The sequence below is a fragment of the Crotalus tigris genome, unplaced genomic scaffold (assembly GCF_016545835.1).
Source record: "Crotalus tigris isolate CLP2741 ecotype Arizona unplaced genomic scaffold, ASM1654583v1 scf7180000019173.45859301935:6455823, whole genome shotgun sequence".
In the NCBI taxonomy this organism is placed as follows: Eukaryota; Metazoa; Chordata; class Lepidosauria; order Squamata; family Viperidae; genus Crotalus; species Crotalus tigris.
The window spans coordinates 467186-494994 of NW_024097414.1; the positions used below are offsets into that span (position 1 = coordinate 467186).

Consider the following 27809-nt stretch of genomic DNA (forward strand, 5'->3'; position numbering starts at 1 on the left):
ATAACACTAAGTCCTCCGATATGCAAAGATACTAAGAAGAAAAACCCAAATGACATCACTAATCAAGAATGTCTCATCAACTGATATTTAGACTTTGAAATTCCACTGAGCAACTGTTAGACTGGCCAGGATTTTATGGAGGGAGGGACGTGGTAATTCTCTCCTCTAAGGACATTAAATTCACAGGCTGAGCTTATTTATAGCTCAATGGGGAATTTTTTTATTTTTCCCCCTTTTTTAATTTTTCTCACTGTCAGGAAATTTCTCTTAAGTTCTAGGCTGGCTCTCTCCTTGATTAGTTTCCATCTCTTCCTTCTTCTTCTTCTGCCTTCAGGTGCTTTGGAGAATAGGTTGACACACACCCCCTGTTTTCTCCATGGCAACTCCTTAGATATTGGAACACTGCTTCCATGGCATCCCTACTCCCTCTTTTCATTAAACTAGACGTACCTAGAAGAAGCAAGAAAATTTTCTCCCAAAAGGGAAAATTAAATCCTTTTGAAGAAGAGACCTAAGTGAACTAAGTTGACCTTCTTTCTCTCACTTGCAAACTTCTGAAAGTTCTTCGTGCACCTCATCTCCCTTGATCTTAAAGGCTGACTTGCTATGAAGCAGAAGCAACGTTGGTTTGACGCTCAACAGTCTGAAGAGGTAGATGAATGGCGTATTCATGAATGGAATATAAGTCAATGAATAACTTCTGCTCAATGAAGCTGCCCAACTCTTGTCTGTTGAACCATCTCAGTGAACCATCCAGACCAGCTAATTGGTTCAGCTGAAAACTTAGCGCAGGCTGGAGCTAATGTAACCCCAAACCACCAATAAAAGAAAAGATAGATGTTAACCCAGATCTGGGGGCTGTATTCCCACAGCATGCTGAACTTGGTTATTGAGTTAACCCTTTCAATCCTACCTAATCTAATGAAACAGGCTGTGTTCCATCCACCCACACAGTAAGCTAACCAAGACCAACCCTAACCTAAAGTTTGGATGTCATATAAGTGTGTGGATTAGTTCTTTATTTGACCTGGTTTATAGGTATTGTGTGAATGCAGCCCTCAATTGCTTCCTTCTATGATACCATCCAGCCAAGCTCATATGATGATGATGATGATGATGATGATGGAGGAAGGGTTAGGGTTAAGGTCATCTAGTCCAACCTCCTGCTCAGGCAGGAAACCCTGTACCATTTCAGACAATTGGCTGTCCAGTCTCTTCTTACAAACTTCCAGTGTTGGAGCATTCACAATACCTTGGGGAGATTTGGTGGGGATGGGGATAGATGGAAAGTCCAAACTTTGACAGATGGAGAGAAATAGGAATGTTTGGGTAGAGGGGAAGGAGGCCAGGGAGGCTGGCAATGACTCTTTCAGACATTCCCAAGGAGAACAGCTCCACAAAGTTGGCCAGGCAAGCCAGCCTGCCGTGTGAAACTTTCTCCTCTCTGGCCCCATCTCCTCCTTTTCCCTTCTGGGTCTTTGTGCTGCTGTGTGTGAAAGGGCTCCTACATCACACACCTCCAAAGAGGCTTAGCGGCTGAAAGCCGGATTAGTTGCCCAAGCGTTCCCCTCTGTGTCTTTCACCAGGGACCTCTCCCTGGCCAGCAGGAAGAGGGAAGCGGCCCAGCAATTAGGAGCAATTAAAAGCTCCCCCCCCCTCTCCTTCTTGTCCCATGGCAGGGAGGTTTGCTGCCTGTAGCCAGGCCCAGGCATCGGGCAGGGTCTACAGACCCAGAGCATGACCCTTCAGAGGGCCCAGCTGACAAGAGAAGGAAGGCGGGTCAAAAGCTGCCAGGCTGAGAGTAGAAAGCCAGGCTAGGAGTCATCTGCATAGACAGATGACTTAACAACAGTTCATTTAGTGACCGTTCAAAGTTACAGCGGCACTGAAAAAAGGGACTTATGACCATTTTTTTCACACTGATGACCGTTGTAGCATCCCCAAGGGCAAGGGTAGGCAACCATGGCTCCCAGAATTCCTGAGCCAGCATAGCTATCCGTTCATTCCCACGGCCAGGGGTAGGCAACCTTGGCTCTTTTAGGACTCGTGGACTTCAACTCCCAGAATTCCTGAGCCAGCCACGCTGAGGGGAAAGGGAGAGGTTTCCAAGCTGAGCCAGGCTGGCTCAGGAATTCTGGGAGTTGAAGCCCACCAGTCATAAAAGAGCCAAAGTTGCCTACCCCTGCCCAAGGGCACAGGATCAAAATTCAGATACTTAGCAATTGCTTCCAACTCTGTCATTGTGGCCGGGTGACCTCTTCAAAGATGCCTGTGACCTCCGGAGGAGGGAGATAGTGACCTAAAGTTTGAGAACCCTCCATTAACTCTTTCCTCAGGCCATTGATTCAGGGAATAAAGTGCCCGTGGAGGAAAAAAAATGCAAAGGAAACGATAAAGTACTGAGGCTGGTTAATTCCAAACCAGAGGTTACATTCTCACAGTTCGGTTAAGATAAAAGTTTGGTTAGATTGGATTGGATTAGGGGTTTTGAGGTGGAGGGGTGCCTTCAAGTCAATCTTTTTTTAAAAATATATTTTATTGGTTTTTTAATTTTAACAAAAAGTACTTAAGACATACCGTGGTGTTTGGGTAAACAAACATCCCAACATAAAATATATACATAAACAGCTCAACTTAGTACATTCACTGTCATCTCTCTATTTCCTTCAAGTCAATCTTGACTCCTGGTAACACCCCCACCCCACTGCCACCCCCTTGGATGAGTCCCTGCAGTTATCTTGGCTAGATTTTTGAAGTGATTTGTCATTGCTTGCTTCCCAGGGCTGAGAGGGAAAGGCTGGCCCAAAGTCACCCAGCTGATTTTGGGCCCAAGTAGGCACTAGAACTCACAGTCTATGGGTTTCTAGCCACTGCGCCAAGCAGGCTGTCTAGATTAGACTTGGAGAGATTAAATCTCGAAAAATTGTGTTTGTGTGTGTGTGTGTGTGCTTGTGGTTTGCATGTCCACGTATGTGTGTTGAATGTCATTGTGGGTTCTGCCAACTTAGTCCATGGGTCTATTTTCTTTGATGTTAAAATAAATATTTTGTTACTTTATCGAAAACCCAGAACTTCAAAGAAAAATGAAGATAGCGGAAAAATAGGAAGAAAAAAGGCAAGAGAAAAAAAAGTGTAGAGTAAGGGAGAACAGAAAAAGAAAAGCCTTGACCTCCAGCTCCTTTTGATGCAGTAAAATAAAGTACTAACATAAAACCTCAACTTTTTACTTTTATGTAATAATATTTACTAGCCATTTCTCTAACAGCAAACCTATCTAGTCAGCAAAATCCAAAATCAACGCTTCATTTTTTTTTCCACCTCAAGCCCAAAGTCCAAAAGCGGTTTTTAAGCAGAAACAAAATTAATTGCGCTCTTTCTTTTTAACCAAAGACGTCAATTTAGCCACTTCTGCAAACTCCATCAGCTTTGGCAGCCATTTGTCCGTTGTGGGAATCAAAGTCTCCTTCCATTTTTGTGCACAGAGTATTCTTGTTGCTGTCAGTAAATATAACATCGAAGTTCCAATTTCCCACCCCCCAAGTTCTTTAACTATTCAACCTAAGAGAAAAAGTCTCTGGTTTTTATCTTTATATTCGCTTTAAATGGGTCTATTTTCGCAATGTCTTCTTCTGTTCAGTTGCATCTGATTTTCAGAGACCGCCTGGATAAATCCCTGCAGTTTTCTTGGCAAGATTTGCAGAAATGATTTGTCATTGTCTCCTTCCCGGGGCTGAGAGAAAGTGATTGGCCCAAGGTCACCCTGTTGGATTTGTGCCTAAGCTGGGACTAGAACTCACAATCTCCCAGAGTGTCTACTCTGGTGCCTTGACCACCAAACCGTCTCTCCAGTTCCAAAAACGGCCAACTCAGTAAGCAGGTTACACACCTGCATCCACACTCTCCAGCTGACTATGTTCTCCTGGGCCTCTAAAAAAACAAAACAAAACAAAAACCTGCCAGAGCATCTATGTCTGGCCTGGATTGCTCCCATCTTTCTTTTCATTTTGAACTGAATTTACGTTAAAAAAAAAAATAACTACCTTCAAAATATGTTGCTTAAGAAGGCATCCGACAGCAGATTCTGAAGTAAACAGGTGTGGCACCCGTTGTGTAACTTGTCATGATATGTCGAGTAATGACTTCAGAGCGTGGCACTGTTCTTGGCTGAGTTTATTGGCTCACACTCTGGGCAGGATTTTTACTTTTTAAAACTATTTGTCTATTTGAATCGTGCTATTGTTTTTTCAAATAACTCAAAGTGGCGGGCATACCTAATACCCCTTCCTCTCCTCTTTTCCCCATGACAACATCCTTGAGAATCCCTTGAGGATAGCTTGCCTAACTTTGTCATTAGAATGAGAATTTTCTATTTTATTAAAGAGTGGTGGGAGAGGGCATGAATTGTAAAAAGAGCAACCGTCACAAACACTTAGTGCAGCGATGGCGATCCTTTTAGAGAGCGAGTGCCCAAACTGCAACCCAAAACCCACTTATTTATCTCGCAAAGTGCCAGGTGCCCTGGGGTGTGTGTGTGTGGCTGCGGTGATCACAGCAGACTGAGTGGGCATGGCTGGGGTGGGCACGGCCACCTTGATGTTGCTCGTAGGGGGATGCCTGTGGGGGCTGGGCAGGATTAGGGGAGATCCAGGCGTCTCTGGTGGGTGGGGCGGTGGGCAGGAGGCTCATCCTGTGGGGTGAGGCAGGGGGTAGGGTGGAGGTGCCATTGCTGCGGGGCAAGGTAAGGCAGGGGTGGCTGCTGCCTGACACTATCAGCCACCACACACAGAGGCCAGCGAGCGCATGGGAGCATGCTCTACTACCTCTACTAGAGCTTGCTAGCCAGCTGCTTCGCCTCCTTTGTGCTGGATGGGGCTGCCGCTCCGGGTGCCAGCGGTGGCCTAATGGACCTGCATGAGCTGGCAGTGGCAGGTGTGCTCACATAGAGGACTCTGAGTGCCACCTCTGGCACGCGTGCCATAGGTTCACCATCACTGTCTTAGTGTATCTTGAAAACATTCAGTTTGCAAGCTACCAAACTGTGCGTTATTATGGTTGGCCATACAGCCAGCCAGATGTTTAGACTGAATATAGCATTTTTATCCACCTATCCTAATCCTCCTCAGGGACCTGGGATAGGCAGATGTCGTTGTTTGATGGTCTTAAACAAAGGTATCCTCCTGGGATGTAAGCTGATATTTACACGAGAAGATACATTTTCAGCTTGGCTGGCATTGAGCACCAGGCTAAGATGGAAATGGCCCTGCAAAACCCAAGTAATTAGAGGCATTCTGTAGCAAAAGCTTCATTGTCTCATCCTCTGTGGCTAAAGAGAGGAGACTCGGTGTTAATGCTGTGTTGGGGCCGATGGGCGAACTTCTTTGAGATGCTAAAAGGTTCATTTATCTGAACGATGAAAGCAATATTGCCCAGTTGCATCACAAGGGCTGTCCTTGGGATGTCCTTAAGGCATGCATGGGGGGTTGGGAAGATGGTGGAAGGGTGATGCAAAATTGCTTTCATCAGCCAGACTCTTCTTAGGATGCTGCTGATGACATGGAAAGCTTGGTGGGATATCCCAAAGGCAGCTAGACCCCCACCATTGCTTGGAAACTTGTTCAGAAGGGCTGAGTCCTGCCAGGGTTGAATAGAACATAGAAGAACAGAGTTGGAAGGGATCTTGGAGGTCTTCTAGTCCAGCCCCCTGCTCAAGCAGGAGACCCTATGCCATTCTAGACAAATGGCTGTCCAATCTCTTCTTAAAAACTTCCACTGTTGGAGCATTCACAGCGTCTGGAGGCAGGTTGTTCCACTGGTTAAGAGTTCTCATTGTCAGGAAATTTCTCCTTAGTTCTAGGTTGCTTCTCTCCTTGATTAGTTTCCATCCGTTGCTTCTTGTCCTGCCTTCAGGCGCTTTGGAGAATAGCTTGACTCCCTCTTCTTTGGCGCAGCCCCTGAGATATTGGAACACGGCTATCATGTCCCCCCCTCGTCCTTCTCTTTATTAGACTAGACATACCCAATTCCAGCAACCGTTCTTTATATGTTTTAGCCTCCAGTCCCCTAATCATCTCTGTTGCTCTTCTCTGCACTCTTTCTAGAGCCTTAATGTCTTTTAAACATCGTGGTGATCAAAACTGGATGCAGGATTCCAAGTGTGGCCTCACTAGCGTGGTATAAAGCACTATTATCTCTTCACAGGAGAGCCTACCTCTTTGGAATGGTGTCTCTGAAGAAGGCATCTCCAGGGCTTGCTTCCCAATTGGAGCTGTCCATTTGTGGAATCCTCCCTGGATTTCTCCTTCTCAAGAAGAAAGTCAGCTGGTGACGCTGTCCCCTCCTTTGAAAGCTACTCATCTACAAAGCAGGGGAACTTGGCAGGCGGCATAACTCCAGGGCAGTTTGCACTAGATCAAGGGTAGGCAACCTTGGCTCTTTTATGACTCGTGAACTTCAATTCCCAGAATTCCTGAGCCAGCATGACTCAGCTTGGAAACCTCTCCCTTTCCCCTCAGCATGGCTGGCTCAGGAATTCTGGGAGTTGAAGTCCACCAGTCATAAAAGAGCCGAGGTTGCCTACCCCTGCAATGAGAGGGACCAGGAAGATTTTCTCTGGTTGGTGGGGTCAATGGCTGAACTTGTTCTTGTAGTGCCACCTTCTGGCTATCTGCTTGTCACCGCTTTGCAGATGACCAGAGCACGGCTCCTATTCCTGCCAAGTGACCCCTAAGTCACAGACGTGAGAAGGCCTCATTGGCCAGGATTCTCCTTGGATTGGATTGCTTTCAGGTCTAGATTGGATCCTCAGGTCCGTGTCTTGCTTAATTCCTTTCAAATTCTAAATGGCTCAGCTCTGGATTCCTTCTGGACAAATGTTCCCAGCTGGCTTCAAGCTACCCCATGTATTTTAGGGGTGGAACACTGGTGATCCCAAATAAATTATATGAATCCAAGCCCTTGGCGATGCTCCTTCTCCATATCCTCACCCATTCCCCCAACTTTCTGAAGTATGGAGTAGGCTTAACCACGAAGTCTTTGAATGCTGTAAGACATTTGAAGACCTCGCTGAGAATTTAGGCATTGATGCTAACCCGATAATTAATTAATGTCAGTGCGTTGTCCCTTTTTAAAATGTAAGGGTCCGTTCTCTCTTTTGTGTATTCATGCAAAGGGCCTGTTTGTAAGATGACGTGCGTTGTATAAATAAATAGCCCTGAGAGAAAGACTAACACGCAGGGGCAGCTGGGAGATTTTCAGAGAGACATAGAGTTGGAAAGGGATATCTGGAGAGGAAGGGGGTCCCCCCCAAAAATCATCTTTTTGATAATCTTCTATCCAACTCCAAATCCAGACTGACCTTGCTGGCTTCTAAGTTCATACAAGGTCAACCAAATGCCTCCACCGATCGAAAGGGTAGCAACTGCTTCTACAGGGGTATCAAATACAGATGCTTACGGACATCATGTGCAAATTGTTTTGCCTGACTTTGGGGTAAGACAGGAAGAATCCTGCTATATCAGCAGCAGCCATTGTCTCGAAGGGCTGTAGTTAGATCAGAAAAGCTGGATGTGAAAAGAGAGGAATAGATGCTAAAATCCAAAGATAACCCCCATCCCCAGGTTTTATCATGTGAAGACCAAGAAGCCTTCTAAAAGTCTCTCTCTCTCTGTCTGTCTCTCTGTCTGTCTCTGTCTGTCTGTCTGTCGGTCTCTCTCTCTCTCTCTCTCTCTCTCTCTCTCTCTCTCTCTCTATATATATATATATATATATATATATATATATATATATATATATATATATATATGTAGGTCTTTGGTTATTCGGGTTTTCTCCCGCGTCAAATTGGAAGTGTCTTGGTGACGTTTCGACGAAGTCTCATTCGTCATCTTCAGGCTGGTGTTTTCAGCCTCGGTGCTTCTAGGAAAAACAGGTCACCCCTCCCTTATCAACAGGGGCTGTTGGATTGCATGGGGGTAATCTCAGACAAATGAAAGGTTAAAGGTTAAGGGTCAGAGGGACGGGATCCTCCTTTGTGCTTTTTTTGAGATCCCCCTTTGTTTGGCAGGTCTATTGGTATTCTGATGGAAACCCCATCAACGGAAAGCAATCACGATGAATCTGCATAAAACCCTCCTCCCCCCACATTGAGTGTGTGTGTGTCTGTGTGTGTGTGTGTGCGCGTGTGTGCGCGTGTGTGGTTGTTGCTAAGGCTCTCAGTGAAGTTCTCCTTTCCATGGAGATATTAATGCTTTGGCGGTGCAACACGCATAATGCAGAGAGGAGAGACGTTCCATGTGCTGGAAAAAGTGGATGTGCTCCATCAAAACTCCGCGCATTTTTGCTGCAAAAAAATGAAACAAGCTGCAAAAATAAGAACAATTAATCAGTGGAACGACCTGCCTCCGGAGGCTGAGCATCTATTTCTTTCTGAACCACTGAGATGGGCATTTATTACACGACTTCTTCTCCGTTGAGGGCAACCCAGCCAGGTCCTCCTAGCCAAAATAAACATTGCCTGGCATTCCGCAAGCACTTTATGAATATAGTTGGATGGTGGAGGGCGTGGCAGCTGCTTTTTTCGAGACCAGGTTCCTCCTGTTTGGCGAAAGGAACCACTGCAGATGTCAGGGTATGTAGACAGCAGGCCCTTTTCCACCAGTGGCAGTACAGAGCACAGCTCCACTGGATTTGTGGGTTTGGCACTCTTAAAACTTCAGGAAGAATCTCCCACCGGCTAATCGTTCCTAGCCAGTTCACAGACGCCGGCGGTGCTGGAGAAAATTGACAGTCTCAGCTCCATCAGAGAAATTTAGTAGCCTTGTGCAAAGGAATAAGAACGCCAGCCCTGGGTCATAATTGCCCCATTATTTACCAATTATTTGAACCTTGATTGGTTAATTAGTTGTGTGAGTTAAAAAAGAAAAGAAAAGAAAACAGAAGAGTGGGGGAACTGGCTGGATTTATACGAGGAAGGAAGCAGACTGCTATATAATTAGCCCAATAGCATGCAATTAAATTCTCATTAATACCCTCAAACAGCAGGGACCATTCAGGCCTGTAATTAGTGATTACTTTGAGAGAGAGAGAGAAAGATTGAGCTGTAGCAAAACTGACGGGCGGCTGAGAGACAGGTTTTTAGCTGCTCTTCCTCTCCGCAACTTGGGAGGGAATACGAAGCATGTGCAAACGGCACGCTGAGCCGCCGAGATTCAAGCATAGTCTTGTTAAGGAAGAGAACGAGAGGATCTTGCCAAGCCTAACACGTTGGTTGACTGCCGGCTAGATTTTTTTCCCCCCAACTGCCTGCAACTGAATTCCACTTCTGGAGTTGGTGGGACCCATTCTCCAAGCCCACTCCCCAGCTAAGGCCGTTCCCCAGTGCAAACATGGCTTCGTAAGGAGAGCCAGTTTGGTCTCGTGGTGAAGGCATCGGGTTAGAGAGCGGGAGACGGTGAGTTCTAGTTCCAACTTAGCCATGAAAGCTGGCTGGGTGACTTTGGGCCAATCACCAGGAGCCGGTGAGTTCTAGTCCCACTTAAGCTATGAAAACTGACTAGGTCAGGGGTCTCAACCCCTGGTCCATGGACCAGCACTGGGCCACAATATGCCAGCATCCAGACCGTGCAAATAAGCAAAACTGCATCTGAAGGATGCAGGCAGCCTACGAAACCACGCCCCCTCCGATCCGCGGAAAACTCTTTCTCCGCAGAATTGGTCCCTGGTGCCCAAAACATTGTGGGCCTCTGGACTAGGTGACTTTGGGTCAGTCCTTGTCTCTTAACCCAGCCCACCAGGGTCGTTGTTATGGGGGAAATAGGAGAGGGAAGTTCTGTTGGATACCTTTGCCCCCTTGAGTTAATAGTAAAAGTACCGCAATAAAGGCGGGATGCAAATAAATATTAACACTAAATAACATTTCATGTAAGCGGTAAGCTGAGTCAACGGTTAAATCCTGGGCTGACACTTTAATGAATTACACACCGTGCCTGGAGATTTTCTCCCTCTGGCCTGGATCTGACCAGACCTGAGTGGAAGGAGGGTAAAGCAAACCATCATTTGCTGTTGGAAAACGTCTCCTTTCCATCATCTTTTCGGATGTGTGTTCAAAGAGGAGCTGGTAGTGATCCCCTTCTGAAGGGTCTGTAGCTGGATTTATGGCTCCCTATCTCCCCCCCCCATTCATTCTGGGGGTTAACCCAAAGAAGGAAGCATGGAGGTGCAAAGAGCAAAATCACTTTAGCAGGTCTCTCCGCTGCCTACTGGCTCCTTTTTCAGCTTTGCAACTTGGCTGGAGATGATACAGTTCCTTTTCCATGACAGCTCTGGCAGGAAATAAGAAAGGGTCCCCCAGCCCAGGCCAAGACAGTGGTCTTTCGATGGACTCTGGACCAGCAGCTTTAGATGGAACTTGCCATCTGGGTGCGAATCAAGGATTCCTGCGGATGGAAAACCGTTCTTCTAACTCCTTAACTCAAGCCTTCACGCCAGGGGCTCCAAAATCAGCCTTTTTGCGTGTGCTGAACTATTTGAACAAGCCACAGGCTGAGTTTGAGAATCTGAACCGGTGCCATTCCATGAGGACATCCACGAACATTTAAGAGCGTGTTGACCACCCCAAAAACCCTGCTGTTGGAGCTCTGGCATGAAGGTTTGAAACTCAAAGCAGGGAGAGCTTGGATGGTCCTCAAACTGAGTTAATTTCTTTTCATTCTGCTGCGTTTAGTGAGAAAGGAAAGGATGAGATCGTTTTAATCAATGCAAGAAGCGCTGAGATTTGTTTTAACGGGCAGGCTGTGTTTGGGCATCACAACCTGACACTGGCACAGCTAAATACTGAATGTTTCAAATTAATTTTATGGATCAATCCATGGTTTCTTGCAGTTTTGAATTGCTTGCTTTAAAGGGGGGTCAAAAGACGCCAGATGGCGGGCACAATGCTATAAGCTAGAAGAAACCAAGAAATCAATTCCACACAAAGGCTAAAACTACCTTTATTGATGCTAGCCAGATATGAGGGATAGTGCCTACAGAGGGGGAGTGGGGGTGATGCAAATGGCCCTTTCCGAGGAAGGATGGAGCATATTCCAAGGATGGGGATGAGCCAAGAGACCATACAGCCAGAATCTGGATTGGAGGCAGCAGAAGAGAGTTAGGATAGCCACTCTCTAGAATCTTCCCACATATATTTGTTAGGGTGAGCGTAGTAGAGGTTTAATCTGGCAAGATTCTGTCTATTGGACGTAAGCAAATAAATAACTGAACTGGATTGTTCTAGCCAAAATCACTTAGATCTGTGTTTTTTCAACCTTGGCCACTTTGGAATCAGTGGGCTTCAACTTCCAGAATTCTCCAGCCTGCTGGCTAGGGAATTCTGGGAATTGAAATCCATACGTGCTGGATGGGGAATTCTGGGAGCTAAAGTCCACACATGCTGCCTAGAGAATTCCCAACCATTTGTCCTGGTTTGGGAAATTCTGGGAGCTGGAATCCACCTGTCCTAAAGTAGCCAAGGTTGGAAAACACTTAGAATATACATCATTCTTGGGCTGGACCTCAAAGTAAACAAAACCTTTGCAAGTGTGACTATGCTTGACTTGCATCCCCTCCCTACAACCCACCTACCCCCCTCTTAGATTCATGTAAATTAGGGAAGTGTCTGCCTAAGTCTTTTTGTGCAGACCTTCTTGTTTTATACCTAAGTCATGCTTTACCTCTTGTTACTTGGATAACGGATCTGGCCGATCTCTTTCAAACCACTGGACTAGCCAAGGTTACAGGTCAAGCCCACCAAACTGAAAGCCCCTCTCGCTCAATGAAGACTTCCTACTCACTTGGATGCTTACAGCCAGCCGTTGGCTAGGGGCCGAGAAATGTTCATCCCTTCTCATCTGTCCCATCTCTTCCTTGCAGCCTGTAACTGCAACCTCCATGCCCGGCGTTGCCGTTTCAACATGGAGCTCTACAAGCTGTCCGGGCGGAAGAGCGGTGGCGTCTGCCTCAACTGTCGGCACAATACGGCTGGGCGGCACTGCCATTACTGCAAAGAGGGTTTTTACCGCGACGTGAGCAAAGCTATCAGCGATCGCAAAGCCTGCCGAGGTAAGGACCGCATGGGGTCAACCCGTTTTGAGGATCAGCAGAGAGGTCAAGCGGGATGAGTTGGACGGTGGCTCGGACAGGCATAACCCACTCAAGCAGAATTGGAATCCCTTAGAGCAATATTTTTTTCAACCTTCGACACTTTTAGGATTGGTGGACTTCAACTCCTAGAATTCCCCAGCATAATGGTTAGGGAATTCTGGGAGTTAATGTTTAAACGTGCTGACTGGGGAATTCTGGGAGTTGAACTCTACATGTGGTGGCTAGGGAACTCTGGGAGTTAACGTCTATACTTGCTGACTGGGGAACTCTGGGAGTTAACGTCTATACTTGCTGATTGGGGAATTCTGGGAGTTGAAGTCCATATATGCTGGCTGGGGAATTCTGGAAGCTGGACTCCACCTATCTTAAAGTAGCCAAGGTTAGAAAACAGATAATCTTGCTTGAAAATGCAAGAACTGAGATTCAGTAAGATTTTCTTCAATTAAGGAAGCTGTACCCATTTCAGAAAGTACAATGAATTGAGCATTAGTCTTACAAACGTTGCTATGTTTCCTTTTTTCTTCTCACCTAATATTAGTGACTATTTAAGGTTTTTTTTTGAGTAAGCTGATCTATTTGCATCTGTTTTTTGCAATGCTCAGGGTTATTTTTAACTTGTTCTTAAGGGACACTGGTGGCCATAATTTCAACGGCCAAGAAACTGCCTTCCTTCTATTCAGGGCAGCCTAAGTAAGCCAATATTGAGTACTACGAAAACCATAGAAGCTAACATGCACATTGGTCTACCATGAATGGGGCTTGGAGCTGGTTCCCTGGGTTGTGTGCAGCCTCCTACGAAGCGTTAGGCATAGCTTGGCATAGAGGAGCTTTAATCCATGTGTGTCTTTCTCTGTGTGTATCTCTTTCTTTCTAGTGCAATCAAGGTGCAAATTATGTACCTAAGTTTAGAATCAAAAGACCAAAAAAAATGAGATCCATTTTTTTTTACTTTGCGTAGATTCCTCCATCAGCATAAAATAATTGCTGCGCGCTTTGTAGTTTGTCTTCCCTTTTCTCTGATATATCTGTTTTCTTTTTAATTATTTTTTAATTGTAAGCTGCCTAGAGTTGTGGTGGAGTCAGGCGGTCTCGACACTGAACTATTAAATCAAAATTACGCTTGTTTATTTATTTAGAGAACTAATGCGGCTGCTTATTTGATGTATATTACTGGGGATAGCTAACTACAAATACAGATAAACAAATGGATATATTCAACAAAATACAGAGCAAAAATCATCAAAATGCAATAACTGAGACACCACAACAAGACTCACAATACAAGCCACAACTATGGGCTTAACTAACATCCCAGAACACAAAGAGCCTGGAATTAAATAATGACCAATTTGGTATAGAACAGGGGTAGGCAACCTTGGCTCTTTTATGACTTGTGGACTTCAACTCCCAGAATTCCTGAGCCAGCATGGCTCAGCTTGGAAACTGTCCCTTTCCCCTCAGCATGGCTGGCTCAGGAATTCTGGGAGTTGGAGTCCAGGAGTCATATAAGAGCCAAGGTTGCCGACCCCTGGTATAGAAACTAGGAGACCGTGAGTTCTAGTCCCACTTTAGACATGAAAGCTGACTGGGTGACTTTGGCCCAATCACAAGGAGATCGTGAGTTCTGGTCCTGCCTTAGGCATGAAAGACAACTGGGTGACTTTAGCTCAATCACCAGGAGCTTGTGAGTTTTAGTTGCACTTTAGGCATGAAAGCTGACTAGGTGACTTTAGGCCACTCTTTCTCAGTCCACCCCACCCCACAGGGTGGTTGTTGTGGGGAAAAGGAGGAGGAGGAAGGAGTATTATGAGTCTTTGCTACCTTGAGTTAATTATAAAGTAATAAAGGCAGGGTAAACATCTAATAAATTTGTAGATGCAATTTCCTGGATGTAGCCTCAGATTGTACTCGTGATTCCCCAGTTTGGGGCTTTTTCTTCATTCAGACTTCCCATCATTCCACTTGGGATTGTCTTGAAAAGTGCTATATGAGCTACTTCTTACGAGCAGAGCCATCTGGCTCTGCCAACATCTGCGGGAAGGCAATGTGCTCCTGCTTTGTAGGTCAAAAGAGAGAGTTGGCACCAGACTCGAGGGAGCCATCCTCATTTGACATGACGTAAGATGGCGGCCTGCCAACTAGGATTGAAGAAATAAGAAGAGAACCAGTCAGAGTCTTGCTCTCCAGTAGGACTGCTGTGGTCTCCATTCTGCATGGCACCGTTGGTGGGTAAAGACCCATCTAGCTAATTTTGGTCACCATATCACAAAAAAGAGGTTGAGAGTTTGGAAAAAGTTCGGAGAAGAGCAACTAGGATGATCCAAGGCCTGGAGACTAAAACATACGAAGAATGGCTGCGGGACTTGGGTTTGGCTAATCTAAAGAAAATAAGAAATAGGGGAGACATGATAGCAGCGTTCCAGTATCTGAGGGGCTGCCACAAGGCAGAGGGGGTCACGTTATTCTCCAAAGCACTCTGGAATTAAGAAGAAACTTCCTGACAGTGAGGACAATCAACTAGTGGAACAACTTGCCTCCAGAAATCGTGGGCGCTCCATCACTGGAGGTTTTTAAGAAGAGACTGGACAGTCACTTGTCTGAGATGGTGTAGGTTCTCCTGCTTGAGCAGAGGGCTGGACTAGAAGACCTCCAAGGTCCCTTCCAGCTCTATTCTATTCAATCTAAGCCCACAAGCCTTCACCAGCTTATTCAATATGCTAATGCCCACAAGGAAGGGCGGGACTTAATCTGGCACTGTATTTGCCACAGTTCTTAAGAGACTCTTCTTCAGTAAGTCGTTCAATCAAGGGTAACACAGGTGTAGTTCCAATTCCAGAAAATAATGGACAAAGGCATTCTTACAAAACCGACCAAAATTCAAACAATGTTTTTGATGTGACTGTGTACTATATTACTGCTCCTGCTGTCAGGCCCATCCCTGGGATTTAAAAAAAAACCCCTTTGTTCCCAAATCAGAGATGATTCAAGATGTCTTTCTCCATCCCCCATCACAACAGTCAACTCTTGAGGTTTCCTCCCTTCTTCTCTCCACGTGAGACCATGTGGTTAGGATCCCTTGCTGGGACAGGAAGCTATCTTGGTCCTGGTGTTCCTACCACACTTGGCCCCTGCAAGAACAGGCCTAGGCTGTTGTGCAATCGGTTGCACATCTGGATTAGCCTTCAGCAAGCAGGCTGGCTCTGAAAGATACAGGACTTACCCAAGGGTTGTTGACTCATTTGATTCCTCATGTTCAGAGGGGCTCTTTTGCTAGCAAAAGTGTTTAAGGTCTAGAGCTTCTAAGGGGTTGTCACAAAGAAGAGGGTCATCTACAAAGAGGAGGGGGTCAAACCATTTTCCAAAGCAGATGAAGACAGGACAAGCAGCGATGGATGAAATGAATCAAGGGCAAGACCAACTTAGAACTAAGGAGAAATTTCCTGACTCTGAGAACAAATAACCAGTGGAACCATTTGCCTTCAGAAGTTGTGAGTGCTCCAACACTGGAGGCTTTTAAGACGAGATTGGACAACCATTTGTCTGAAATGCTTGGACAAGAGGGATGAATTAGCTTTTGAGATCCCTTCCAACTCTGCTATTCTGTTATTCTGTCTATCCTTTGATCTGGAAAGTTGGAAGACAGACTAGATGACACTTCTCTGAGCCAAATCACGCTGGGGACTCTGAGCTTTGACTCAAGGCTAATTGTAATTCTCCATCTGAGAGAGCCTGATTCATCCCCATTAAAGTATCATAGCTGTGACTTGGGATGCTTTTTCTCTGTTTCCTTGCCTCTATGGCCATGTTAAGAGTGGGTATCTATAAAGTGGTCATCCCTCTTCCTTCTATCTGCGCCTGTAACACATCTATACAGATTCACCATCCCAGATCCTTGTCTTTCTTACTCTTCTTATTTCAAAGTCACCTCTGGTCAAACGGAAGTTTTCCAATAATCCAATGCCTACAGAATGCAGTCATTTCAGTCCTACAGGTGATTTTCTTTAATCATCATTATTATTGCTTTTCATTTATAAGCACTGACCCTCGTTAGGTATTTGATAGAGCAAGGGCAGCTGAGGTTTACAGGGCAAAGCTGCTTTCTTTTTTCCAGAAACTGCAAATGTTTTGGCCCAGGAAAATAAATTCTCTGGCAGTTCATCGCTGGGTGTCCTACAAGCCAGTAAGAACGTCGTGTTTCCGTTTGAAGACAGGCCTCATTCTGAGTGTTTTGGATGATCCTTTCTTCATTCTCCACGAATGGCCTAGAAAAATAAAACCACAATCCATCCCAAGGGAATCGGACAAAACGTGCGCCACACAGAAAAATGTTCCAATTCTAACAGGCATTGTGTAAAATCTAAGGAAGAAGGGAAGCAAATGAGGATGTCCCTTTCAGCTAGATTATTAGTTAATGGAGACATAATTGTTGTTCATCACCCAGCCAGTGAACTGGCAGGGCTTCGCCATCGTGTTTGTGCCCTATCATTTCATCTCAACCTGAAAAGTTCATGCTCTCTGCTCAAGCACATGGTTGGCAGCCCTCTCTTTCTCGAAAAACCATCTGGGAAGGATTGCAACACAGAACTGAAGTCTTGAGAAGCTTGGTTTCCAGCCCAAAGATACCACTGGGAAAGGGGGGATATGTCTAGCCACATCCTTGGCACTGAGAAAACAGACGTGGCTTGTGGAGGACAAGTGATTTGGAGATCCACCAAAGTGAAGGGAAGTGACACATCCAGGGAACAGTATGGCCAACCTACAAATACGGAAGTGAGTGAACAAGGAGCTCCCACTAGTCATCTCACAATGTCACGGGTGAAAGAGCAGGTCCACACATAGACCAAATTGTTGCTAAACAGCTTAAGCCTAGGAATCTTCTCAACTAAAGGTTAGCACCCGCTTGGAGTTAAATAAGAATTCAAGGGAGGTTGGGCTTTGTCTGCTTCTGGCTATGTAGGGATTCTAGGCTAAGCCCTCTTTTAACTCCGCCCCCAGGTTCTGCCATTCCTTCTCCTACATGCAACCATCTGAGCTATTAATATGCCATCTTCAGGCCCTAAATCCTCCCTCTCCCCTCACTTTCTTCTATTCGCTGAACATCTTACTTATATAGCATCTGGAACCCATCCATATTTGCTCCTGATTGAATAACATTAATTGGACGGGAGGAGACAATGCCTGAATGGTGAGCAATCATTCAAACTGCGGTTGAGTTGAATTAGTTTTGAATGGCAAGGAAACAAAACCCAAATGTAGGTTTTTGTCCTGGCCACACCTCACTTCCTTTTCAAGCATGCCTCTATTTTAAGCTAGGGTGAATCTGAGAGGCAATGGCAGGAATGGAAGATAATTCCAGCATTGGGGGTGGACAGTGGCACAAAGAATAGTGGTGAGTCATGTGGCCCTTTCACTAACTCCATCATCCATAATGAGTGTTGAGGATGTTGATAATCTATACCATTTCAGACAAATGGCTGTCCAGTCTCTTCTTAAAAACTTCCAGTGTTGAAGCATTCAGAGCTTCTGGAGGCAGGTTGTTCCATTGGTTAATTGTTCTAACTGTCAGGAAGTTTCTCCTTAGTTCTGGGTTGCTTCTCTCCTTGATTAGTTTCCATCCGTTGCTTCTTGTTCTGCCTTCAGGCGCTTTTGAGAATAGCTTGACTCCCTCTTCTTTGGGGTAGCCCCTGAGATATTGGAACACTGCTATCATGTCCCCCCTCGTCTTCAATAAACTAGACATACCCAATTCCTTCAACCATTCTTCATATGTTTTAGCCTCCACTCCCCTAATCGTATGATGATGATGATGATGATGATTTGGTGTAACTGCCACCCCATAGTTTCTTCATCACAGTTTTTCCTTTCCATTTCCTTCATCTCCAAGGTCCTCCACACAGCAGAGAAGTGACACGAAACCCACTTCCGCTATCTACGGCCACTCTTGCTGGAGGATTCCCTTGATTTCTCTTCCTTCCTCCACACACTTTCCTGGAGAGCATCTGGGGATGAGAAATATAACCCCCCCCCAAAAAAAATGCAGCCCGGCGAAGAGCGCAGGCAGGCAGGCAATGAACTTGTCAGCCTGCTGCGGTTTCTCCATAAAAAAAAAAATTAAAAAGAAAAACAACCCTGAGTCATTTCCTCTGTGGGGCTAGAAAAGGATCTCCTTGGAACCACAGCGGCTGTGAAATTCTCCCGGTCTCTTGGTAGGCCTGCACACACAAACACACATTGGGCACACACAGGCACCCCTTTGAGATGTATCCATTTTGAAGCAGGCCCTCCCAAGCTTTGCTGGTCTTCCCGTCCCCCAGTTTTATGCTGGGGTTTTGTGCAGAGATACTGTCGAGATTCAAGCCACGGCCATCTCTGGTTACAAGGAAATTAGGTCCTATAGCCAAGGAAGAGCGTGCTGCAGATCCTGCAGAGATGGGGGAGAAAGTTGAAGAAAGGGAGAAGTTTTAGAGGGAACTTACTCTCTGCACTTAGAATCATAGTATCCTAGGGCAATGGTGGCGAACCTATGGCACAGGTGCCAGAGGCGGCACTCGGCGCCCTCTCTGTGGGCACACGCGCCGTTGCCCCGGTCCTAGGCCTTCAGCTGGGTTTTATAAAACCTTTTCGCTTTAGGCCTCCGCCGCCCTGTGCAAAAAAAAAAAAAAAAAGGTTCAATCAATGAGTCAATTTTAACTTCTGGTGGGGAAAAAAAAGGTCTCGCAAAGTTGGAATTGATTGATTGAACTTTTTAGTCCCACCCAGTCTGCCGTTACCACTGCAGCCACGCCCACCCAATGGGCCACACCCAGCCAATGGGCCACACCCACCCGGCACCTGACCTTGCATAAGTGGGTTTTGGGTTGCAGTTTGGGCACTTGGTCTCTAAAAGGTTCGCCATCACTGTCCTGGGGCTAGAAGTGACCTAGTCCAATCCCCTGCTCAAGTATTATTTGGAATGCTGGAATATTGGAATACTGTACCACCTTATTGTTTTGCATCTTCTCTCACAACATGTTGAGATAGTTCCTAGTCTGCATCTTGGCAGTGGCAACCTTCCCTTTCCATAGACTGGACCTGCCACAAGAAGCTCCTACTGCATCTCCATAGGCTGTCTTCCTTCTGATTAATCCCTTCCCTTCTTTCAGAACTGATCTTCATTCTTCCAGGAACAGATGTATCTCACAGTAGGGTTCCAGAGCATTATCTTCTCATCTGTCTGTGTCCATGTCTTGGGATACTTTCAGAGATGGATACCCCGAGTGCTTGTTCTTAAATATCATTGTGGGATAAACCACGCAACTTTGGAGACATTGGTTAGACGAGATGAGCCATGCGGTGTTAGATGCCATTTCTTCTCCTCCACCTTTGATGCGTGAAACCTAAGCATGGAGTTTAGGATTGGGGTCATTCCCACTTCTGGAGATAGTTAATTCCATCAGGTAACCATACCACTAGGTGAAAACAAATTCTTTTGTCTAACGTGAATCACCCACCTCTCGGCTTCATTGGATGTCTAGAACAGGGGTCTCCAAACTTAGCAACTTTAAGACGTGTGGACTTAAATTCTCCGGCCAGCATTTTGGAATTCTGAGGCTTGAAGTCCACAAGTCTTAAAAGTTGCCAAGTTTGGAGAGCCTTCATTTAGAACCCAATAAGTGAAATCTTGTACGCTACAGCTTGCGGGAAGAGTCAGCTGATCTTTTCAAGCCTCTCTCCCCAAGTCATCTATTTACTTTTCTCCAAATTGCTTCAAACTTGGCCGTCACCCGTCATGGTGGAAATTGAAGCTCTTGTTATTCAGCTTATGTTCTTTGCTTGGGATTTAAATGCCTTCCTTGAAAAAATCCCACTTATCCTATGCCACACAGGTACACCCAAAGTGCTGATTTGCGGTCTAAAGTGGTGAGGTGCCAAGGCAGAGCTGGGGATTCATTCAGGAAGACTTGAGGCTGTTTGCGCAAGAGTGTCTGAAGTGAAGTCTAGGTCAATTCCCACCCACTCTTCTCTTCTCCCCATCCCATAAACCCCCTGGCAGTCTTTCAGCCGTCTTTCTTTCCCAGTGAATCCTAAGAGGAACATCCCCTCCCTTCCTCTTTCAAATTATATTCTGTTTCCCTCTCTCTAATTTGTAGAGCTGAGACACCAGCTTGGAGACTGTTGAGGCAAGTCCTGTTCTGAGATGTTCTGAGCCCATAATTGTAGAGCATTAGTGACAAAGCATCTCCATTAAGAAGCAATACGCTCTGGTGGATGGCCTAACCACAGATTTATTGTCCTGGAAGGGTTGGGGATGGTTCATCAGATGCATCTCTTTGAAGAGGACAAATAGGTCCATCAGAGTAGGACAAAGTACACTATTTCTTTCCAGGGAGATCTCCAGAATTGTGCTCTATAAGTTTATTGGTTTAAACTTATTGGCAGCTCAACTCCTGTAGACTCTGGATGAGAGCTGTTGAGAGCACCATTTCCTGTTTCAGTTTTCACAGAGTTACAGAGAAAACAAAACCACTGGAATCCATAAATAAAGCTTCTTGGTGCTGTTGCTAATAGTCTGACAGGGCATAAAGATTCATCGTTCCTGGAAGTAGAATGGTAAGAGACAGAGGAACATTCCAGAAGATTCCTCAAGACAGCCTCTGTGAATGAGTCCTTCAGATTTGCCCCAACCTCTTTTTAGAAGATTCTCATGGTTTTGCCTTGATTACTTTGGCTTCTTTCTTGTGATGGTTTTTGAAAAGTTGGATCAGGAGTGTGGAGAGCCTGGTTCAAATCCCAATTGTGAAGCTCATCAAATGGCTTGAACCACTTTTTTCTCTCTCTCCATCTAAATCTATTAACTTTGAAGCTGGCTTGAGAATAAGATCAGATTGTCAAATTATTTTCGCTACAAAAAACAAATGAGATGAAATAGATACGTAGATGAGAGACAAAGACGAAGAGACATAGTGATAGATAGATAGATAGATAGATAGATAGATAGATAGATAGATAGATAGATAGATAGATAGATCAAACAGACAGAAAGGAGAGATGATAGACAGGTGAGACAGATAGACAGACAGATAGGAGAGATGATAGACAGATGAGACAGGTTAGATAGATAGATAGATAGATAGATAGATAGATAGATAGATAGATAGATAGATAGATAGATAGACAGACAGACAGAGACAGACAGACAGACGAGAGTGAGAGACAAACAGACATTCAGATAGGCAGACAGACACATGTACACACACATATACATATATAGAGGCAGAGAAAGAGACAGAGAAATAGATGTAAATGGAGATAAATGAAAGATGATATAGAGAGAAAGATGGATGATAGAGATGATAGTGATAGATAAGAGATATTTTATATATACAGACATAAATAAATACATGAAAGATTAGATAGATAGAAAGACAGACAAATGAGATTTATACACACACACATATATATATGTGTATGTGTATACACAGAGAGAGAGAGAGAGAGGAGAGAGAGAGAGAGAGAGAGAGAATATAGACTTTGCAGATGCTGTTCTCACACAAGACACATTTTTGCACATTTCTAAATCAGCTTGTTCTTTGCGCAGGCTTTTACATCCTACCTGGAGAACAGAGTTGGAACCAGCAAGCTGTGGGGAAAAGTCCAGAGTTTGCAGGATGCCTTTTTTAGTTGCAGCATAGATTTGAAAATGCAAGTTTGCACTGAGATGTAAACTAAAGCAAGCCTTCCCCCCTGCCCCCCCCCATCTCAAGTATCAGCACAAAAGCACCAAGGCTGAATGGTTACTTTTGCACTTTCTGCCAAAAATAGGTTTTCAGACTTCTAATGCATTTTCTGTGCCAAAGTCAGAAGTGTTATCTACTCAAGAGACTTCAAGCAATCTTGTTGCGAGCTTTTTATATTCCCTTCCTGAAGCAGAGGCCGCACCGGGTGGGAGACTTGTGTGTGATGTCCCGAGGAGATCTAGAAAGAGAAAACTGTATTAAAGCTAACGTAATAATTATGATTTCTCTCCCCCCCCCCAAGCTAGTCACTAAAGCATAAAGTGAACTCGGTAATAAAAAAAAAGCAAAAAGCTGAACGTTAAAATGTTCAGCCTTGGTTTAATCGAAGGGCTGTAGCTGAAAAGCCAACGCAAGAACATCTTGAGATTAATTTCCGTAATTGAAGAAAAGCCATAAAATGCTCACAGGATCCAGGGAGAGCTGTCAAAGCCACTGCTGATGCTGAGCTTTGAGGAGCAAAAATGTCCTCAGCTCACGGTTCATGGCAGCTCCTTTGGCAAGGAAAACAGGATGATTTAAGTGCAGTGCTGGCAACCTGCAGCCCCCAGAGCAGTTGCTTTCGATGAAAAAGTAGCAAGCACAACAACGGAAGGAAGGAGAGGAGGAGGGTCCTCAGCTGCTTCTCTACTTTATATTCCCTGTCCTATGATTCATGTTCCTGGACAACTCTGTTCACAACAGGTGAGGACAAAGAACACCACCGTATAGAAGATGAGCAGGTTGAGCTGGCTGAGCTGGAAGGCGGGGTTAAATGTGTTATCAGTTTGGAATCCTTGCATTGCCACAAGAGAGCCAAGTCCAGCTCCTTGTGAATTCCATTCACCTTTATCCATTTTAACTTTGACCGCTAGTTGACCAGATTGTAGCGTATTTTTGTTATGGTTCAGTAGCTTGACCCCCTCTTCTTTGTGGCAACCCCTGAGATATTGGAAGACTGCTATCCTGTCGCCCCTGGTCCTTCTTTTTTTTAAAAGTAGACATACCCAATTCCAGCATGTGATTACATTCTCAGCACTCGGCAATCGGCCTGAATTTACAGTTATTTGCAATGTTCCACAGTCACACGAGTACAATTTACAATGGATTTTTTTTTGGGGGGGCCAGAAATCATCATTTACTTCCAGTAAACACCTAATGCGGACATGAGTTTGCCTAACAACTGCGGCATTCACTTAACGACTATGGCCTTTGCTTTATGACTGCTGCACTCTCTTAATTAATTAAAAAAATAAGGGCCCAGATTAGATCGGCATTTGGTTTGACCAAAGCAAGATAATAATAGTAATAGTAGTAGTAGTAGTAGTAGTAGTAATAATAAAGTTCGAACAGACCTTGGAGGTCATCTAGTCCAACCCCCTGCTCAGGCAGGAAACCCTATACCATTTCAGACAAATGGCTGTCCAGTCTTTTCTTAAAAACTTCCAATGTTGGAGTATTCACCACTTCTGGAGGCAGTTTATTCCACTGGTTAATTGTTCTAACTGTCAGGAAGTTTCTCCTTAGTTCTAGGTTGCTTCTCTCCTTGATTAGTTTCCATCCATTGCTTCTTGTCCTGCCTTCAAGCGCTTTGGAGAATAGCTTGACTCCCTCTTCTTTGTGGCAGTCCCTGAGATATTGGAACACTACTATCATGTCCCCCCTTGTCCTTCTCTTCGTTAAACTAGACATACCCAATTCCAGCAACAGTTCCTTATATGCTTTAGCCTCCAATCCCCTAATCATCTTTGTTGCTCTTCTCTGCACTCTTTCTAGAGTCTCAACATCTTTTTTACATCGTGGTGACCAAAACTGGATGCAGTATTCCAAGTGTGGCCTTACCAAGGCTTTGTCTTATCTCTCCAGATACCTTTGAAGAACAGAGTGGTATTTTAGTTACACTGTTGATCCTGTACATGTTTTGCCCTCCAACTGTCCCACCCAAGTGCTGGACCCAGATCCCGGAAGCCTCCCTCTTTGTTGACATGCCTTTGTAATGGGGATGTGGGTTTGGCATAAGTTTCTCTGATGGGGGAAAAAGTATTCAGGGATTTTTCCACTACAGGATTTTTTCCATGGTCATTTTCCATTTCTAAAAATGTATCAGTTCATAAAGCTAATTGCAAACATAGCCCCTGGATGCCCATTCAATATCAGTCCATTGGAACGGCTTGTTTTGAATTATTACTGTTTCCAGGTTGTCATTGCTAGGAAATGGCTGTCCACGCGTGTTAGTATCCATGCGTATATTCAACGTTCTTCATTTCCCCCTCTGGAATTTAAGCAATGCAAGCAAAGTGGAGATGTTTTACCTACAAGCATTTTAAATATGAAATAATTCCAAGAGAAGCTTTTAATTTTGTTAGAAGGGATTACCTCATTAATTGCAATTTATTGAGCTTTCCTTTCTGGCGAGAATTCAGAATGTTTTAGATGCTTATATACTTATATACTCCATTAAACATGGTCTATTCTCCCCCTGGTTTTAAGTTATGTTTCGCCACGCAATGGGGTGAGCTCCAGTTCCTGCTTCTACAAATGCGAGCGGATAAATAGGTGCCACTTTGGTGGCAAGGTAACAGCGTTCTGTGCACCTCGGCATGTAGTTATACTGGCCACACGGAAATGTCTTCAGACCACACTGGCGCCCTTGGCCAAGAATCAGAGCTGAGCACCGTGCCCTAGAGTCAGACATGACTGGACCGGGAAATCTTTACCTTTTCTTTTTTTTTAACTAGAAGCAATAAGCATCTGAAATCAGGCTGCACTCAGTTCAGACGTTTCCAGTGCAAAAACTTTCCTGAAAAATCCTGCCACTATCGGAGGTATCTGTAGTGTATGGTCAAAAAGTCAAGATGGTGGCAATCCAAACAACAGACGTGAAAAGCGGGGAGAAATTTGGTGTGTGTATGTGTGTGTGTGTGTGTGTGCGTGTGTGTATCAAGTTCAACACATGACATTATTATTAGTTTATTAATCACTGTTTTCTTGTTTGTTTGTTTGTTTCTCTGTGTCGTATAATATATGTGGCTATATGCATAATTCTGTATTTTTTTATTTTTGTCATATTTATGTAGTGTATATCAGGTGGTGACTCTTTGAGAGTTGTGTGCAAGGGGCTTTTCAACCAGTGGTACGGGTACCACCTGTGGTACATTGGCACCTGGCAGGTAGTACACAACCATCCTAGAAAAGTGGTAGCGGGGGAGGGGAATGAGCTGAACTGCACCACACAAGCCTGAGTGAGAGATGGCTGGAGCTGCAGGGCTCAGCGGAAGCACCAGGATCAGTGCTGCTTTCCATCTGATCGGCGCTTCTTCGGGACAGTCAGGGCTCAGTGGAAGTACCAGGATCAGTGCCAGGATCCAGCTGGAGCTCGGCGCTGATCCTGGCACTTCTGCTGAGCCCAGAAGAAGCACCGATCAGCTGGAATGTTGCAGCATCTCCAGGGTTTTGTGGTTTACATTCAGATGCTAGGCAACTGATTCATATTTATGACGGTCACAGTGTCCCAGGGTCATGTGATGTGACCAAAACCTGCTGCAACCACCCAGCAGATAGGGGGAATAAAAACCAAACACCCCCCACCCCACCCCCACTGCCAATCCTCAACAGAAATGCTCACAACAATGAAAACCTCAGACAGGAGGAAAAGCACCGCCGGGCGGGCAGGCAGGCGTCTTGCTCGGCTGTGGCTTTGGGGGACACTTTTTTCAGTGCCATTGTAACTTCGAACAGTCACTAAGCGAACTGTTGTAAGTCAAGGACTACCTGTACTTTATCACTTTTTTCCTTTTTTTTTTTTTTTTGGTCATCAAGTTTTTGACACCATGCTGGGCGACTGGTGGTACTCGGATGTTGCCATATCCTAAAAGTGGTACAATGGGTGAAAAGGTTGAAAAGCCTTGGATTAGGGTACATTTAAAGTGACAGTAAAGTTATTCTATTCTATTCTATTCTGTTGTATTCTATTATTTCATTCCACTCCACTCCACTCCACTCCACTCCATTCCATTCCTCTATTCTATTCTATTCTATTCTATTCTATTCTATTCTATTCTATTCTATTCTATTCTATTCTATTCTATTCTAATTAGGACTGAGTGGGAAGGATTGGTTCAATATCACTGGCTGGCTAGGGAATCCTGGGAACTAAATGTCTATGAAAATTCTCACTCATCCAGGTCATGCTTGTCTCAAAGGTGTTTTTTGCAAAAGGCAACTGGGCTTTGTTTTTTCTTGAAGATCTTTCGCTTCTCATCCGAGAAGCTTCTTCAGTTCAGAATTGAAGCTTCTTGGGATAACCTGAGAACTCACATGCCCGTCGCCAAGTTTGAAAAACATTGCCATACTGACTCTTATTTCATGAACTAACTCCGTAAAATAAAGTTAGTTCATCCCATTTTCACCAACGGTGAGATTTCATCTGTAACAGATTGGCTAGAGAGAACATGGACTTTTGAAGAAACGTTTTTAAAGCAGTTGAATGAGAAGAGTTTAAAAACGTTTTTATCAAATTGACTGCCCTTTAGCCATTTTAATATAAGTAACAAATAAAGGCGTATTAAATCGAATCTTTCATAAATCCAGCCAAGATCTGTACATATTCCTTCATAATTCTATGATTCGCTGTATTGGTTTATAATAGAATGTTTAGATAAGTGTTTTTTGCGTAGTATTTTTTTTTTTTACATAAAAACAAGAAAGTAAAACCCTGAAGGCTTTTCAGCAGTTGAAATTATTGGATAAAGCAGATAAGACCGGCATTAAAACCGAATAGGAATCAGTAATAAAATTAGCAAGCTGCCAGTAATAAATCAGTCAAGAATAACAATTCACCCAAAACTTTTGGAAATAAACTGATTGGATCCAGATTTAGGCATATCCGGAGTCAGGATGAAAGGAATTGTGTTCCGGTAGAGTTTTGATCAGAGTTTCCCAAAGTTCATAGATTTATCTCTAAATAAGAGTTTGGATTGACAAGAAAATGTCAAGTAGAGAACAGGCCCATGAGATGGGTGGACTTCCAAGTTGAATGACATTCATGGGAACCAATGAATCTGCCACCTCTTTTGATTAAAAGTCCCGTTAACTTTTTTCACTCAGATCATGCACAATTGAACATCTCCATACTAAACAGTTGGATTTTTAGAATTTGGCCAATGCAAATGAGTGAGAATTTGATGTGTTTCATTTTGGAGAACCTATCAAAATCCGCACAGAGTAAAAACAGTTGCAGTTTAAAAAAATAAATAAAAGGCTGAATGTGAGAAGAATGTAAAGTGACAGAATCCCATAGACAAAAACAATGAAAATCTATGGGTTTTTAATTTTGACAACTTGCATCCCGTTAATTTTGATGGAGATACCCTCATATTTGTTCGTTCTAGTTAGGTACCACCTAATCTATTGAAGATTCCTTGCGATTACATCACACTCAACAAGGGAAATATCAGCAGTATGAATACAACCCAATCATCATTTTAAGAGATGATATGCTTTATTTTTCTAGGAAGTAAGAAATGATGGCTACCATCACGTCAGCCATGTTCTAGTTGGCCTAACTTCAGAAGGCCATCTCTTTTTGAGGTTAGGAAGAAGGAAGAAGATACAGTCCTCAAAGCCTAATAATACATCAATTTGTAATTTTCATTGGCTTGCATAGGTGTCAAGTAGGTTGTATGCCTAGGTTGTGTGCAATCCTGTGTATTGCTGGCTTGGAGATTCTGTGTGGGGACCTTAAGAGAACTGTTTGGCTTCTCAAATTTAGCTAGGCTACCTCTTGTACTTCATAACCTCATGAGAGGTCAGTCAACTTTGTAGGTGTCATCCTGTATAGTAGGAATGTGGAACATGTACACCGTTGTTGTTGCTGAACTATAGTTCTCCATTGGCCAATGATGACTGGAGTGCTGGAGA

The 27809-nt window shown here is 44.4% G+C and overlaps 1 protein-coding gene across 1 annotated transcript in view; it reads left to right on the forward strand.

Moving 5' to 3' along the window:
* The window catches only part of NTN3 (netrin 3), a 93180-nt gene that overhangs the window by 30147 nt on the left and 35224 nt on the right, over positions 1-27809 (forward strand). The window contains exon 3 of the mRNA XM_039360719.1: positions 11908-12096. Within this exon, the coding sequence (XP_039216653.1) occupies positions 11908-12096 (189 nt within the window). The remainder of the gene's footprint in view (positions 1-11907; positions 12097-27809) is intronic.